This window comes from Lepidochelys kempii, chromosome 22 (genome assembly GCF_965140285.1).
Source record: "Lepidochelys kempii isolate rLepKem1 chromosome 22, rLepKem1.hap1, whole genome shotgun sequence".
Lineage (NCBI taxonomy): Eukaryota > Metazoa > Chordata > Testudines > Cheloniidae > Lepidochelys > Lepidochelys kempii.
The window spans coordinates 4,615,243-4,633,245 of NC_136401.1; the positions used below are offsets into that span (position 1 = coordinate 4,615,243).

Consider the following 18,003-nt stretch of genomic DNA (forward strand, 5'->3'; position numbering starts at 1 on the left):
AGGAAGAAGAGCAGGTTTTCCTTATGGCTTCTCGCCCTCATGGAACTTTCACTAGATAAGGGGAACCCTGAAGACCTCCTTCATTCTCTCCTGGCTGCAATGCTAAAAGGGCTTTAGGGCTGTGAGGTTTTCTCCCAAGCCCCTGCAGGAGGAGGACAAAGGTACCAAGAGGAACTAGACTAGCCACTGGAAAACTGGCTTTGGCATGGAGCTCCATGGATGCTGCAGAGCTGCTTCTCCTGCAGTTTCCTCTAACGTTGTGGAATTTGGTGGGAGGAGAGACCTGGTTTCAGCCCAACAGAACCATCAGTTTTGGTAGGAAAGAGCTGTATCACATAATGGCTGGTTTCAGTGCAAGCGTGACCCAGGCCCCAGCACAGATCCTGTTGGTAGAGATTCTCATCCCTGCCCCAGGTAGGAGAAGACTTGCATGAGTCTCAGATCTGACTCACAGGGAAGAAACCCAGTGGCAGGAGAGACAGAAAATCTTAACCTTTGCCTGGAAAAGCTCTGCTGTATAATTCAAGTGAAACCTTCCTACTCTTAAGTCCCTTGAGGGGCTGCCATGCCCTGTTAATGCAGAAGGATGGACCTGGCTGAATTGCAGGGAGGACTGGAGCTACAAGGGGATATTCTGCTGCCATCAACCTCTTCTCTGAAAGGAACTGTCTACATGTGTTGGAAGAGCAATGGACCTGCTAATTCATTCTGTACTCATGGAAGCCTCAAGTAGAAAGACAAGAAGACAACAGTAAAAGGTTAAAGCAGGAAAAAGAGCAATGAATTAGCCTGAGGTGAAGTACTAAGCAATCTCAGAATTTTTTATTTTATTTTATTTTACTTTACTTTATTTAAAAATCCATTAATTTTGTTAACCAGCTGTGAGCATATTGGACTCACACTCCAAGGTATGGAATGCCCAGAAGGCGCAATGTGATCTGTAACTCTCTCTTGGATAGACTGAAATGACTCTTCAGACCTGCATATCTGTTCCTGTTGTCCAGACACATACCGCACTTCTGGATTTTGAGAATATTTTCAGCTTAATTGAGCAGTGAATTGGTGCCTTCTCTGAGGCAGAGAGCTCTTGTCTTCCAGTCATTCTTACCAGGTAGTTAAGGTGGTAGCTATGATGAATGGCTAAAATTTCATACATAACCTTTGAGAATTACAGCAATTTTCAATTTTGAAGCCTGCCAAGGGGAATCACATTCATAGAACTCATGTCTTGGGTAACACTGGGTCCCTTTCATTGACCTAGATTTCTCTTATCCTTTATTCCTAATCCTTAATCAAGAACATATAAATAAACTCACAATAAGATACAGCTGCAAAATCTCATCTGATAGCACTTTATAATAAATGGACATGAATTAATACTAGATTACAATGAAATTTCTATGAAATTACATATTACATTCACGCCATATCAGTACTGAAAACAGGCCCTTATGCCCATTGCCAGTCCAATAAATTCCCAAGGAATTATCATGGATTCAACCCTTATTGTAGATAATCAAACCTCTCAACTCTCAAGAGGCAAAAGAAGGAGCAAACTGGAAACTATTGTTCAGGGGCCAGGAAAAATCATTGTTACAGAAAAATAATACTTAAAAATGGGATCAAACTCTGTCATAAAACAGTCAAGTCACTGAAACGGTCTCAAAACTCAGTGTGTGTAAATTAGCTCCATCAAGACTAAGTTGTGTGCACAGTCCTTAGTGCTGGGCTGGTGTTGATGTGTATGCATATTTAAGTAAGAATATGAACCAGAAAAATAAAGCTTCCATCCTAGCTGTCAGCTGGCTGGAAACTTTCTGCCAAACCATTTTTTTCATTCGAAAAGGCAGAATTTTCAAAACCAAAAATTTTCACTGATCTGCACCATTCTCAACGGGACGATTTCTCAGGTCCAGTATGGAATTTCTGGGAAGAGAGAGAGAGAGAGAGAGAAAGCCAGGCAACAGAGACCATCTCTCTCTGGTCCAATTAACATTTAATTGTTTATACAAAGTGGCACAGCTCCAACAGGTGAGAGAGACTGCAGCCATGTCTACACGATGGGTGCTACAGTAGAACGGCTATAACACTGACAGTGACACTTCCTACACTGATGGAAGGGGTTCTTCCATCGCTGTAAGCAATACACCTCTCTGAGTGGCAGTAGCTAGGACAATGAAAGAAATCTTTCGTCAACCCGGCCGCATCTATCCCAGGGTTTAGATCAGCATACCTACATCACTCTGGGGGGTGTGAATTTTTCAAACCCATGAACACCATAGCTATGTTGTCCTAACTTTGAAGTGAAGATAAGACCCAGCTCTTTTGCCTGTTGGTGACGACATTTCCCTAGGATGTGGAGACACAGGTCCAATCTCTGCTTTGAATTAGAGCAGGGCCTGGAATCTGCATCTTCTACCCCACAGCTGAGTATCCTAACCATCAGGCTACTGGCTCTTGAGTGGTTGCTCTCAGATGTGCAAATGTCAGTTTGCTTGTGTTCTTATATGTCAATTGATTGTGGAATGGAATTCTTATTTTCTGGCTGCCCTAATGCCACTGCATTTTCAAAGGGGAAATGTGATCTAATTATGGCATGGAAAGGAAGCAAAACATATTGCTCTATAACACTGATTATAAATAAGATTGTTTCTTTCTCAAATTTCTATTAAAGCTTCCACTATCAGCTCATGGTAGGGAGGAATACATTCATTTCAGGAAGCCCTTCCTCAGTCTCAGTTACTGCCTGCTCCTCAAAGATGGAATTTGGAGGTCCCCAGTTGTTTTGCTAACTGTCATTCTCAGCCTGTTGCCATCCAAGGCTTGTCACTGAAATTGTTCTCCTACAAATGAACTGAAAGTTCATTCAATGAAATTTTATGGACAACACAACCATATTCGGTTCTACCATTCACTACCATGGTGTGTGGAGAGAGGAGGAGATTGAGTGCAAGTGATGTTTTGGGGGTGAAGTCTCTTTCTATCAAGGGGAGTTTATTTCCTTCCTACTGTGTGAATACTAGAGGGCCTTTGTTGCCATTTCTGTGCTTATATCCATAATCAGATTCTTATTTGTTTACTATATTTGTATATATGTTAGTCAGGTCAGCAAATGTTTCTGATCTCAGGAAAGTCTTGTCTGTGATTAGTTTTGCCAGTGCTTCATGAAACGTCTTCCACATTCAGTGAAGAAAACTTTTATGGCTCTGATCCCGCCTTCCTGCTATTAAACATGGCTAAGGCTATGTCCACACTGCGGCAGGGAGAGTGTTTCCCAGTGTGGCTAGACAGACACTTGTTAGCTCAGCTATTTTTAGCACACTAACTTGAGCAGAGCTAACAAGTGTCTGTCTAGCCACACTGGGAAGCGTGCTCCCTGCCACAGTGTAGACATAGCCTCAATGAGCATCTTATTTCAAGACGGCTTTTCGTCAATCTCTCGGCAGAATGTTTTACCTGAGAGGGATAGTTGATGGGGATTCCACAGAAGAGGCTGAAGTAATGCAAGGGGCATTTTTATATTTCACCATCTGGAGAGCAACTTCAGCTAGCTCAAAAAACCTTTTCCTAGTTCAGAAATCCATGAATTCTCAAAACCAGGAGATCAAAGAGAGATGGCTTGCACTGTAGCATAGCAGAATATGAGATTGCTTTCAGCATTCTGAAATCTGACTATGTTTCAGGTGAACAAGGCAAATTTAGCATTTTTGTCAATATTTCATTAAAACATAAGACCGCCCAATTATTTCTTGAGTATTTGTGATCTTCTAAACATTTAATGGTACCTAGATGGCATCACTTGAGGGCATTCTTGGTCATTTGACATTGCACCTATAGCCTAGAAATTTCACTGACTGTATCACAAGCAGAACATTAAATTAAAAGTTTCTAAGTTTTCGGTTCTCTTACAAAGGCTGCTCAGCTCACAGTCTGGTGCCCAATCACCAGACCGATTTACACCAGCGTGTGTGTCCCCCGTCTGTACTTCCTGGGGTTTGTCACTCTGGTATAGGAAGAGATGGAAGTCTGAAGAGTTGACATTCATTTAATCAGCACTAATCAGGAATCTAAGTGGATCCAACACTAAAGTCTTTCAAGGTTCAGTTTTAAATTCTGACAATTTGCAAACTCTGATTTCCCTACAGTTAGATATTTATAATCATTACAATCCTTTACTTAAAAAAAGCATCAATCCTTTTGCATCTATAAATCTTTCATAAAAGCAATGAAAATGAAAACAGACCTGCCTCTCACCTGCATGTCAAAAAAGGCATTGCATGATAACATCCATCAAAGATTCAGTCATACAGAAAACAGCTTGCCCTAAAAACACTTTTGTTCTTATCAAAAACAACAACAACAACAACAACAAAAAACTGGCCACAATATGTGCCTTGTAAACATGTGTCCTTCACTTAAATAATAACCCTGCACATTCTACTGGTCTCTTAAATGTGCACTCCTGTCCATAGCTGCAGTGTATTGCAGGCAAGCAGGACACTTTGTAAGGGTATCATTACTTGATTTTGTCATACATAATTTTTAAAGCGATGTGGGGGGCTTGTATGTCAAAGATCAGGGTTCCTCTAAAATTCCTCAGGCTGCTGATTTAGGTAGGCAAACATCTTCCCAGGAGGCATCTGCTCTACCATAAATCAGGGAACCTTCAATTCTTTACTACTCCAGTGAGTCACTCTGCTCCAAGCCAAGGTCACTGACATTCGTTGTCTGGAGCTCATCATTGTCTTCCTCCAGTTCTTCTTCTTCTTCTTCCTCCATTTCATCCTCCTCCTCATCTTCTGTTCCATCAAGTGAGTCGTCATGAGCTGCCATCATGGCCTGCTGCATAGCAATAGTAGCATTATCGGAAGACAGGGACTGCAGGTTGTCCATAATTAAGGAGCCTAAAATGAAAATAACATCTGATATAAAGAATTACATTTGCACGTTTTACCTTGCTGAGGCAACAATGCCATCTGACAACAATGCCACGACTGCTGACTTGCTATGGATTGATCCACATTGGTTGGCATTTGCCATACCTTCCATTCAATACGAGATGTGAAAATCAAACCTTCTCTTTAACCTAATACATTTTCAGTCATAATCACAGATTTACACATCAATATTTCTGGTAAAACAACATAGCAGCTGAATTTTCAGTAATAAGTTTGAATCTGACATATTCAGTGTGGAAAATACTACTATCAATACATGGAAGTTTTATCTGAGGATCTAACAGAGCTTTAAAAAGATGGGTATTATTATTAATTTAGTAGTAGTAGTAGTATCCATACTGTAGAGATGGGAAAACTGAGGCACAAAGGGACAGAGGCTGAAGTGTTCAAATTCGTATGCATACATGTTGAAGCTGAAGTTTCACAATTCTGGAGGTTTTATGCTTAGTGGATTAATTTGCATATTTTATTACCATGCATCACCTTATTTACATACATGATATAAAATGTCCTAATGACCAGAACATGAGCCTGGTAAAACTGCAGCCTGGAAGGAACTTTGAGAACATAAAAACTTCTGGTGGAGAGGTGACTGACAGTTTCTTGCAGCTGTGGCCCTTGCTGCTCCTTGCCCAAGGACTGGACAGAAGGGCTGTGATTGAGTTTCTGATACTAGTCATTGATGGTGGCTGCTGTTTCCCTTGTCTGGGAGGGGGATCAGGCTGCTTCCTGCCATCAGCTGGGAGATGCTCTGACTAGGCTGCCGAATGTCTAACTGGCTGCTCATTGCCTGACTGGGACATGCTGTTCTTGCTGCCAATCCCTGGTTCCAGCTTGCAGATGCCTCTGGGCAGGGAGAAATGACTCTAGTGTCATTCTAGCCAGACCTCCAAGTCTAAACATGGAGATCCCCCTAGAACCACTCTTCTTGTGGAGATGAAGCCAAGAGCATCTCTGCAGTACTCAAGGAGATTTAAGCTCTTCCGAAGGAGCAACTCAGAGGGCAGCTGTAAATAGGAGCCTTCTGGCTAAATCAAGAGTCGTAACAGGTCTGTGTGCACCTGGCATCTGACAGTGCTGCCAAATTTCGCAAATTTTGCATGAGTCTTTTAATATTTGATGTTGTTCTTGAAGCCCCTTCTGCTGGAGTCATATCAATATATGAGAATCAAAGCTTTCATTCAAATAACAAGATTCTAGCCTTCATGGTTGTGGAGAAAAACCTGACAATGTGACCCAAGACCACCCAAAAGGCTCAGGAACCAGGAGGCAAATAAAAAAACCCTGACATTTTATTTGTTTGTTTGTTGGTTTCAAATGTTCAATTTTTAGCCAATTGCATGATTTTGCGGGGCCTGATTTGTAATTTTTTAGGTTGATGGCACTGGACACCTCCAGCCCAAGAGACAAGTCAAGGTTTTCTGGGGTGCTGGTACCACAGGTCCCACTGACTGATGCTGTGGAGTGCTAGCTGAACACAAGCACTCAGGGACATGTGTATGGTTGCTTGAATATGTCAGGCATTTCAGGTCTATTCCCAGAAAGGCTATGCACTCACGTCACCAACCTGCTACTTCTTTACACTTTGCTAATATTTCTCTTCTAAGCAACACTTTAAGGTTGTTATCATTATACGTATTTATAACTGCCCATCACTGTAATATCTGGATCACACTTTACCTTGGTTACCACCAACCAAAATGAACCAGATCCTCAGCTGATGTAAATCAGTAGAGCTTCACTGAAGTCAACACATCTGCACCAATTTACACCAGCTTAGGATCTGGCCCAATATCATCCCCAAAACACTGGGCAAACATTTTGTTCCTCCACACTACAACTGCCCAAACATGTCTAAGACTAGCGATGGTAAATAGCAATCTGTGTTAAAAGACAGAACAGTGCACTAAATACATTTACACCTGGTACAATATTGGGAGGAGCTGCAAACACCTGTGAGGATAAAAGAATCAAAAAGTGATCAAAAAAGATTGGAGACATAGGCTGAAAATAATTAAAACAGACTCATCTTGGAAAAATACATCCAATACACTGGGGAAACTAACCAGAAACACAGAGAACAAGATAGGCTACTGCCAGTGAGTTGCAATAGTAAAATAGTTGTGCTGAAAATGGAGGCCTGAATCTTGCCATTTGCTCCACTTGAATGCAGACAATTCTGGAACTGGCTCCCTAAAGCCCAGCCCAAGGTCAAAACTCTGATCTGCTTCCAAGTTCCTAAGAGAGAAGGGGAAACCCACTGTACAGATGGATGGACAATAAGGGTTTAGAGAATGACTTGCAGGAATAGCACGAATAAGCTGCAATTTATAAGAGACAGGCTAACAGACTGGAAATAGCTACAAGGTATTAACACTAAGGAGGAATAGAAATTACTTAGTGATATACAAGAGATTTAACTAGGATAAACTGGATGAAATTAAGACAGGGAAAATTTAGGTTCAACATCAGGGAATCCCTGTCAGTGAGATGGATTTGGTATGGAACAGTCTCTGAACACAAATGGAGCAGGCCCCATTGCTTGGGACACTTAAAATCAGACTGGACAGAATACAGGGAAATACCCTGTAAGGAACAACCCTGTATTGCTCCCATTCTTGGGATGTGCACTGGATGACCTAACATGTCCTTTCCACCTCTAGATTTTATGACTATATGATTGCAATGCAGCCTGCAGTCAGTGGGGAGCCTAAACAGAAAGCGGTGAACCTACAGGCTGCTGGATTTCAGATTTCAGGTGCCCTGTTTCCTGATCCTGTGAGCATCACCCTTCATTCTTCTAGCCAGAATGTATCTTCTGAGCACAGTTGTCATGGTGGGACATCAGGTGAGAAGTAGTCTCTGAGATAACTGGGGGCTAGACCAGGGCAGGTTTGCAAAAAAGGGTCCAGAAGGCAAATGAAGTATGTCAGCATCCCTAGGTTTTGGGGAAAGGGAGGCTAACCTCCACAAGTACTTCCATCTCTAAGCCTTCAAAACTCATTAGTAAGGCCCCTCAAAAATCCAGGAGATTGGTTTAAAAATCATGTTTTCAAGCTTTTCTCCACAACCACGATTTACTTAAAAATAAAAGGTGGGGGGAGAATGCTGAGATTCTCATCTAAGCACATGCCTCCATGAGCTGGGGCTTTAAGAAAAACACCTCATACTGTGAGACTCACAATAACATCATGAGAACTCCAAGAGCTGGCAACACTGAATGTTACGCCTCTCTGTTTTTCCTTCGTCTTCTCTCTGTTTCTCACTTTCATTTTCACATTATTGCACTTGTGCTTATTTTTCTCCCTATTTTGTAAATGTCTCTGCATCTCATCCTCCCCTTTCCCCAAATGCTCCTTCTCATCTGGAGAATTATGACTTTTAGTACATTGGCAGCTGCCCTCAGTGTTTGCTGCTCTTCACTTAAGCTAAGATCAAAAGCAGTAATGAGTTAAGTAATAACACCCCCCCCATCTTATTAACACACACACAGAAAAGCCTTGCAAATCAGATTGTAAAATCTCTGGCTGTTTGAATTGTTCATTGTTTAATTTGTTTTTAAAACATATAATATTGGGAAAGTGCAGGATAAGAAACTATTCAAGAAAAGCAGTTAACACAACCGGGACATTCTATATGTTGGGGAGCATCCTGTGACCCCCATATTCCTCATTTATATATAATTGTGATATTGCATATAAAACAGGCCATGTGAGGTATCAGGGGAAAGATTATGATCTGCTGAAAGTCACTGTTCTATCTAAATATGTATATCATTAATGCATATAAAGTTATGAGAATAGTGTTGTATGGTTATCACTAAAATATGCTGTGGGTTTTTGGAGGCGCCCAGATACTAGTTCTCCAGAGACAATGCCAAGGGAGGTAACGAACATCTGGGTGGATGCTGAACAGACATCACCAGCCATTGTCCAGCAGGGGAACTACAATTCAATGACTCACCTGTATAAGGCCACACCAGGGGAATTGCTCAACCTTGCTTGCCTGAGAACTCAGCAATGCCCACCACACAAGCCTGGATTTGTGTTCTCCAAGCACATGGGTCAGAACACAGGGCCCGATGCTTGGCCTTTCTCCTTTCCCCACCTATGCTGCAAGCAACAAGGACACTCAGAAGACTGAAGACCCCAACAGAGGAGACTGGCCCAGGTCTCAAGGGTGAAATCTGTGTACTATGAACTGCAATATCCAGCGGGGTGAGAAAAACTGCTTAATCTAGATGTTGCCCAGTCTAATAGGGTTGAGAGTTTAGACTGCATGCTTATATTTTGTTTTATTTTGGTAACTAACTCTGATTTTTTGCCTATCACTTATAAATCACTTAAAATCTATCTTTAGTAGTCAATAAATTTGTTTAACTGTTGATCTTTACCAGTGAATTTTCTTGGAGTGTTTGGTAAACCTGCTCAGATTTACAAAGGCTGGTGTATATCCACTTTCTATTGATGAAGTGGTGAACCAATTAATAAATTTGCACTGCTCGTCTTGAGCAATGTAAGATGGTATATTCCTGAGGTACAGGGCTGGGGAGCTAGGGGGTGGGATTTGGCTGGTGCCTTTCTCTGTGATTTATGAGTGGCTCTGGCAGCATTCAAGATGGCTGTGGGGTTCCACATGTGGTTGTACTGAGTGATAACAGCCCCTGGAGGGGTTTGCTACTTGTCACTAGCAAGGCACTGTGAGAGGCAGCCCAGACTGGAGAGTTAAGGGGGCACAGCAGTCCCATGGTCCCAGGCTGCACCCCGGGGATACTGTCAAAACGTCTGCTTGAATTATTTATAGCAGCATCTTCAGAGAGCAGGGGAAATGCAATCTGTGTATCTGTGACATAAGTGACGTTTAGAGCCAGTGCTGCCTACAGCAGCTCAGAAACAGCTTTTAGTCTAAAAGCGACAAGAAATTTTAAGAGGTGATTTTGTTCAATTTTCTGGTTTTGATCTAGTTGAAAAGTCAATGATTTTATGCAGCTTATGTCCCTATATGAATTCTCAGTGTCTTTCTGACTCTAATCTAGGACTGACAACTTCATGACTTGGCCAACTCTCAAGATATCGCAAGATTATTTTTTAAATATTCCTGGCTGATGTATCAGCCATTAGGGAAGCACTCTGCAGCAGTACATGAAGACTCAAAGGGAATTTCACAAACCTAGTGAGAACCAGATTTATGTTCCATTAATTCATGAGTTTAAGAATTGGCGGATACAAACTTCTTTCTTTAAACAAGAAATGGTCTAGTTCAACCACATTCCCAGTTGGCAACCCTCTTCTCCAGTGAGGCACCTAAGTCAAGTTGGCCCTTTCTTATGAAAAAGCAGAAAGTGACATTCAGAATGCCCAAGAGCCAGGAACTGGCATGGGAGACCTAGTTTCAAGTTCCTGATCTAGATCAAGTAGAACAAGGCTTTGAATCAAGGTCTCCCACACCCTAGCTGAGTGCCCTAACCCTTAGGCTATTGGGGTATGCTGAGGAGTTGGGTTTGGATTTCTCACAAGAAAAGACTGGATTTGGTGCCTAGCTCCAGCAGAGGGTTCATGGCAGAGATGCCCAGGGAGAGGGAGGCGCCTCCCTTCAACCTGTCAGTCAGGCTCCTAAGGCCCAGGTCCATGGGAGTTAGGCATCTTATCACCTTTGAGGATCTGTCCCTTTTTTCTCATTTCACTCCCGGCTGCTTAGATGGTGACCTGCTCAGTTTGCTGGCTTCTGAAAGCCCCTTCGTTGGTGCCTATGACACACAGCTCCTTAACAAAGGGTCTCTGGTTCTTTACAAACAACACTCACCTCAGACCTGACAAACTCACCACACCAAACACATTTTACAGGATATTTATTCATCAAGAGCAACATGAACAGTGTCTACAGAGAACTCGTAGCATTTCAAGATTCATAATCATTGCAAAATGTATGTCGGGTGAATTTTAAAGAAAAATTAATTTATATTGAAATGATGGTTTACGGACTAGGAGTAGAAATTAGTCACCAGTGGTTAATGTGTCTTAGTGATGGCCCATTTGCATTTTGCAATGCTAAAACTTTCAGTGGAAAAACATCAGAGGCAATTGCAAACAATTGAAACCATGTGAGGGTAAGAAAGGAACTTCACAACAAGACAGGATTTCTGGGAACAGACACAAAAGGCTGCACAGTGTAGCACAGGAGAAGGAGAAGCACTCTGTATCTACTCACTGAGGAAACCTCTTGTGAAGGTGGTGTTTTCATAGAGTTTGGATCCTCATTCTTGGGTACAACAGTCTGAACTTTGGGAGGAAAACCTACTTTATTAGACACAGGTTTTCATTTATGATTTTGTTTTGCCCACAAAGAACAGTGATAGCAAGTTATTCTTGCCTGGTGTTTGCCTGTCCCTAAGATTAAAGTCTCCCCTGTCCAGTGCTCCATCTGGCAATGAGGATTCCCTGAACTCTGGCCTTAAAGGCTATTTGTTTCCCTCACTCTCTTTTGTTTCTAGTAGAATCTCTGTTCTTCCTTAAATAACCCTTCTTTTGGTTCATTACAAGTTCTATGTGGTTTACCGGAGCAGTGGTTTACAGTAAAACTGGTAAACTGCTCCTTTCGGGGGAGAGGATCTGGGATTTCTGTGAGTAGCCAGTGACAGGGACTGAATATCAGGGGACTCAGGGACTGTTAACGTGCAAGGCAAAAGAGAACTGGCACAGCCCAGAGGAGAGTGCCTGAGTGGTTGAAGGCTTGTGGTGCAAGGGAGTTGGCATGCATACACCACGGCAAGGCTCTCTCTCACTGAGGAAGGGGTAACAAGGTGACTTTCAGTCCGGGGTGTCCCAAGAACCTAACTCTCCCCAGGCATTGGATAGGAAGCCTAAGTGCTTAACTTGGGGTTGTGAATTTGATTGCGTGGCAGGGTACCTAGGAATAAGATGATGCAATGCCTAAGTCCCCTTGTGAATCCAGCCCTTAATTTCTCTGTGACTCAGCTCCCCATCAGTAAAAAAGGGAATAAAAATATCTCTCACAGGGCTGTTGTGAGGATAAACACATTAAATATTGAGAGGTGCTCAGTGGGGCTATCTAAGTTCCATAGAGAGGTCCCCTCAATCCCCATCCAGGACCCTTTTCTCTAGACCATATTTCCTACCTAACTTCCAACAGCTGGTGTTTCAAGTGTGATGAGCAAGTTGACCTTAGGCTGATCCCATATAGCAAAAAATCAGTTCTCCCCTGAGTCTTTAATAATAGAATTAAAGGTTGGTTCGCGGTCTTCGAACAATATTACAAATGGTTCTTTAGCTAAAGCAGTTGTTTTATTCCTAGATTCCCAAGCCAGAAGAGATCTTTGGAAGCATCAAGTCTGATCCCTTGCATAGCAGAGGCCAAAAACCTACCTCACAATAATTCCGAGGGCAGAGCTTTTAGAAAAACATCCAATCTGGATTTTAAAATAGTCAGTGATGCCACAACCCTTCTTAAATTGCTCCAATGGTTCATTACTCTCACTGTTAAAAAATTTACACCTTATTTCCAGGCTTAATTTGTTTAGCTTCAAATTCCAGTCATTGGATCATGTTGTACCTTTTCCTGCTAGACGGAAGCACCCATTATTAAATATGTGTCCCCCAAGTAGGTACTTACAGACTGTAATCAAGTCATCCCTTAACCTTCTCTTTGTTAAGCTAAATAGATTGAGCACCTTGATCCTTTAATCATTCTTGTGGCTCTTCTCTGAACCCACTCCAATTTTTCAACAGCCTTCTTGAACTGTGGACACCAAAACTGGACACAATATTCCAGCAGCATTTGCACCATTGCCAAATACAGAGATAAAATAAATTCTCTATTGCTCAAGATTCCCGTTTTTTCATCCCAGGATCGAATTAGCCCTTTTGGTCACAGTATCACACGGGGAGCTCATGTTCACCTCCAAATCTTTTTCAGAGTCATTGCTTCCCGGGATAGAGTTCCCCATTCTGTAAGTATGGCCTATATTCTTTGTTATGAGATGTATATATATTTACATTTAGCTGTATTAAAATGCATATTTGCTTGTGCAAGTGATCCAGATCACTCTGTATCAGTGAACTGTCCTCTTTATTATTTACAACCCCAATTTTTGTGTCATCTACAAACTTTATCAGTGATGATTTTATTGTTTCTTCCAGGTCATTGACAATCCCCTTGGAACCCCACTGGAAACACTCTTGCTTGATCATGATTGCCTGTTTACAATTACATTTTGAGACTTATCAGTTAGCCAGCTTTGAATCAATTTACTGTGTGCCATGTAATTTTAATATTGATTTTCTATAAGTCTTGGAACATTGGGGACCTGCAATTACCTGGGTCATCCCATTTACCCTTTAAAAAATAGTTCTCATAAGGGAGACTCAAATCCTATTCACTTAGCCACAATGCCTCTTAGAAGGAACCTTCCATATCTTTGTGCTTGGCACTGATGTCTAAAAATGGAGTTACTCTCACACTGTTTCAATCTGCCTCTGGTGGCTGGTTCACAAAGACCAGCAACCTTCTCCTGATACCAGCTAATGTAGCTCAAATTGTGAAAGCCTGTGCTGGAGATGTGGGCTCAGACCTTGCTGATGCATAATGAGGGTACTTACAGATGCACACAACAGAATTATTTTCCTCTTTTTAAAAAACAAAAGAAATTACACTGGAAAAAGTGTCCAAATAACATAATTAAAACTGCAAAGTCAAGCACTTGAAACTTAGGAAATACCAGAGTTAAGATTAAAGAAAAGGAGGACTTGTGGCACCTTAGAGACTAACCAATTTATTTGAGCATGAGCTTTCGTGAGCTCCAGCTCACTTCATCGGATGCATTCAGTGGAAAATACAGTGAGGAGATTTATATACACACAGAACATGAAAAAATGGGTGTTATCATACACACTGTAGCTCAAAGTGATCACTCTCCTTACAGTGTGTATGATAACACCCTTTTTTCATGTTCTGTGTGTATATAAATCTCCTCACTGTATTTTCCACTGAATGCATCCGATGAAGTGAGCTGGAGCTCACGAAAGCTCATGCTCAAATAAATTGGTTAGTCTCTAAGGTGCCACAAGTCCTCCTTTTCTTTTTGCAAATACAGACTAACACGGCTGCTACTCTGAAACCAGAGTTAAGATTGCATTCCATTCCTTGTGCATATATATTGTGATACAGTCTTTAATTACATGATCACAGGACTCTACCTTATTCAGCGCATAGGATGGATGGTACTCAGACATTGAATCTGGGTTGTGTAGGGAATGAGGCAGTTCTATAGGACCTCTACCTTACTTTCTCTGAAGTTGAAAGGCATGTAGAGAATGAGAGGGGGGACTGCAGGAAGAAGAATGGATGATTTTGTGATTCAGGCTGTAGCTGTCAGAAGATCGGAATGCTTTCTCCAGCTCTGCTTCAGAGTTCCTGTGTGATGTGGGACAAGTTATGTTAATCCACATTTCTATAGATGGCCACTAATTGTGTGTTCCTTACTCACCTGGGTCCGACAGAGAGACACCTGGGACTGATTTGCAGAAGTGCTGAGTGCTCACAACTGCAACTAAAGTCACTGGGAGTTGCTCAGTCCTGCTAGCAGTAATAGATTGTGGGCTGGAGGAATGAACATGGGGCTGGAAGTCAGGTGGTCCTGAAATCTATCTTTGATAAATCACTTCACCTCAGTTTTCCCATCTGTAAAATGGGGCAAATAATACACTCATAACTTCAGTGGAGTTGTGAAGATACATTCAATACTGGTTGAGAGTTTCAGATATCACAATGATGAGCGCCATAGAAAAGCCCAACAGGAAATTAATAATTTAATATTTGGTGCAGGGTTTGGATGGTGGCACTAGATAGGGCAGAAGCCACACACAGAATGGTGAGAATGAAAGGAAAAACTGAATAGCTGCCTTATTCCCTGAGCACGGTCCTTCCTCTGTACTGAATGAGGCAGAGTCCTGTGGATAAAGAGTACGTGATCATGTAATTAAAGACTATCATATTACATATGCACCGGCAACCTCAATTCTGACACTTCCACTTTGGGGCTTACTTTATCTTTCACTATCCGGTTGGTTGTTTTCCTGTTACATCCCCAGCACCTCAGCCCTACCCTGTGTGAATTCATCCATCTTATGTTCACCCTCACTTATGCTGACCAATTAAACCACTATTTCCATCACCTTAAAATTTGCCTCTGGTGCATCTTAAAAACTAGCAACCTGTTTTACTACTTAGGGGAGCCAGAGTGCTGAGGCAACTAGGTCTACTGGATGGGGTACTAGACCTGGAGTCAGAAATTGTGGCTGCTATTCCTGGCTCCCTTTGTATAATCCTGGGCAATCTGCTTCCATTCTCTTTCCCCTCCCACTCTTGTCTATTTAGATTGCAAGCTCTTTGGAGCAGAGAGCATCTCTCATGGTATCTTTGTTAGCACCTAGCACAGTGGGGCCCAATCTAACCTGATAACACTTGGTGCTACCTTAATGGTAATAGTAACAGTAATAATAGCTAATATTTGTTGCAATTTAATGCTGGTGTCAGGCAGACTTTATGAAAAAATTGTAATAAGGAAGTCGTCTCAGAGCTAATGCCTACAACATTAGGCAAATTAGTAAACTGAGGATCATTACATTTTAAATGTTAAATAGTTTGAAAAATCTCACCCTACCATCCTCTTAAAAGATAGACTGCTGGTTATGACTACGGGTGTGATGTTGGAGAAATACTTAAAGAATTTTGTGAAATGCCCATATTAAAAACGTCACAGCATTCTACGAGAATGGCCCATAACACTGAAATATACAAGGCTCATTGTGACATACTGATATAACTAGAGCCAGAGGTTAAATAAAAGGGAACAGGTAGCTCCCAGTCATCCCCCTCTCCACTGACTGGAAGAACTATGCTCCTAAGACCTTCCCATTCTCCTTGGCTGGCGAAGTGATGACTCCTAACCAGGGGAGCTTCAGGGAGCAGCAGGAGATGTTGGTGCGTGGTTGGGAGACTTCTTGGGGCTCCCAACATTCCCTGAAGCATGCAGAGCTGTAGTAGAAAGAGCCTGAGACATGAGGCCAGGTATAAGAGGCCTGGTAAGACCCAAGACCTCTACTAAAATCAAGTCCTGCTGATATAAGCAAAGTTAGCAAGAGTTAGGCTATGAACAAAAGTCAGGCCCTGTTACAAAACATGCCTGCTTTCAAGTTCACAGAACCTGGCAAGAACCTGGCTAAGAAGTGGTAGGCACTGGACACGTGCATAAATACATTCCAGAAGGAGTGTGCCAGAACACCCTGATACAAGGTTATGGTGTAAACACACTTCCTGAAGATGATGCAAGGACACGCTGACCCCTCTGAATGACAGAGTAATGGATAGAGATGTTTTGATGGAGCCAACAGGTAGAAGGTAAAGCGTGGTAACTAGCCATGTCAGAGGAGCAGTATGTAACTTATTTTTATCAGTGTATAAAAGAGGGGTTGCAGAGGGAGTGTCTTTGGCTGGCCGAGGGGGGACTGGAAAGTCCCGCCGTTCACTGAACTGGTCCACTGTAATGGGCATACATGTGTTGGTGGTCCTGTGGAGTCTATGGGATACTAGGACCGTGCTTCATCAATAATAAACCTGGTCGACTGCCTTTCCACTGAACCGAGTCTGTGGTCTTCTTGGGCAGTTCGATCCAGGTCTGCTGTGTCAGCTACCTGCACAGAGCTGGCATAGGACACAGTGAGAACACACACATAGCCAACAACTGGCAACAAGAGCAATAACTGAGGGGAGAAAAGGAGACACCCCAGTTGGGTGTCACCTACCCACCTTACACTGTGCAAAATCTCTTGCAATTTTAAAATCTTCTACAATACAGGAACCAATGGCCTCATATACAGGTAAAACAGGAGGAGTGACAAAAGATGTCTGCCGTATCTTTGGAGCAGTCTCCCAACACTTCCCTTATAGGTCCTCTCAGCAAGAAAATAATGGAACCACTCAAGATTGACTGTCTGGAACCATGTCAGCTACATCTCAGAGTCAACAATATCAAGTCAGCCGACAGATCTAGCAGAATTTGCATGGGTACTTGGTTCTCATTCACCTCCAGCAGAAGATCATTGAACAATGAAAGTAGGGTGATCAGATAGCAAGTATGAAAAATTGGGACAGGGGGTGGGGGGTAATAGGTGCCTATATAAAAAAAAGCCCCAAATATCAGGACTGTCCGTATAAAATCGGGACATCTGGTCACCCTAAATGAAAGAAGCACAGTCTCCATTAAGTACCTAGCCTACAAGGAGACAGATCACAGCCAAGCTAATATGAAGAAATCAGAGTGCTTTGAATATTTATGGAGTTGCTTTGACATCCCATTCTCACAAACTTCCTCTATTTATCAACATTACAAATGTTTAGAAAGGTTTCTTGAACAAGTGCCTTACAATAAACAGCTTCCTAAGAGAATCTGGCAACCCATCCTCCCAAAGGGAGACATTTAATGATATATTTGTAACCCCCGGGAGGCTCAGCTTGGCTCCTGGCTCTGTGTACTGCTGGCACAGGAAGACGCATGCTGTCCCGGGAGGAAGGGGGGCCAAGGGCAGATTCAGAGACTGTGAGCAGCCCCGAGGGAGCGAGGAGAGCCCCGATTTCGAGCGATGGCCCCTGGAGCTCTGGGGAAGGACGGCAGCGTGCCTGGATGGCCACCAGCTGCCTGCTCAGAGGAGGGGCCATGTCTGGGGGTGGTGGGGAGTAGAGTCACATGACTGACCAGTCAGAGCCCCGGAAGAAGACCTAGGGTGACCAGCAGGATGTGGGAGCGCTGGGAGAGGGGAGAAGCCATTTTGGAGGAGCTGGAGCCAGCTACTGAAGGGGCAGGACTGGTATGGGGGAGCTGGTGAGCCCCAGGCCTGCATGCAGGGTTCCCCTGACAACTGGCCTCCAGATGCCTGGCAGCAACATCCCTCAGCTTGGTGCTTTCACTCCTCAGGAGAGCGCTCAGCACACAGAGTTTTGTGAGAAAATTCTCTCCCCAGCCGGGCGGCGT

The 18,003-nt window shown here is 42.8% G+C and overlaps 1 protein-coding gene across 6 annotated transcripts in view; it reads right to left on the reverse strand.

Moving 5' to 3' along the window:
• Window positions 1-817: 817 nt before the first annotated feature.
• Window positions 818-18,003, reverse strand: part of PKNOX2 (PBX/knotted 1 homeobox 2) — a 688,475-nt gene continuing 671,289 nt past the window's right edge. For all 6 annotated transcript variants that reach the window (XM_073320703.2, XM_073320715.2, XM_073320717.2 and 3 more), the window contains one exon: window positions 818-4,904. In XM_073320703.2, the coding sequence (XP_073176804.1) occupies window positions 4,678-4,904 (227 nt within the window). In that variant the 3' untranslated portion in view covers window positions 818-4,677. The remainder of the gene's footprint in view (window positions 4,905-18,003) is intronic.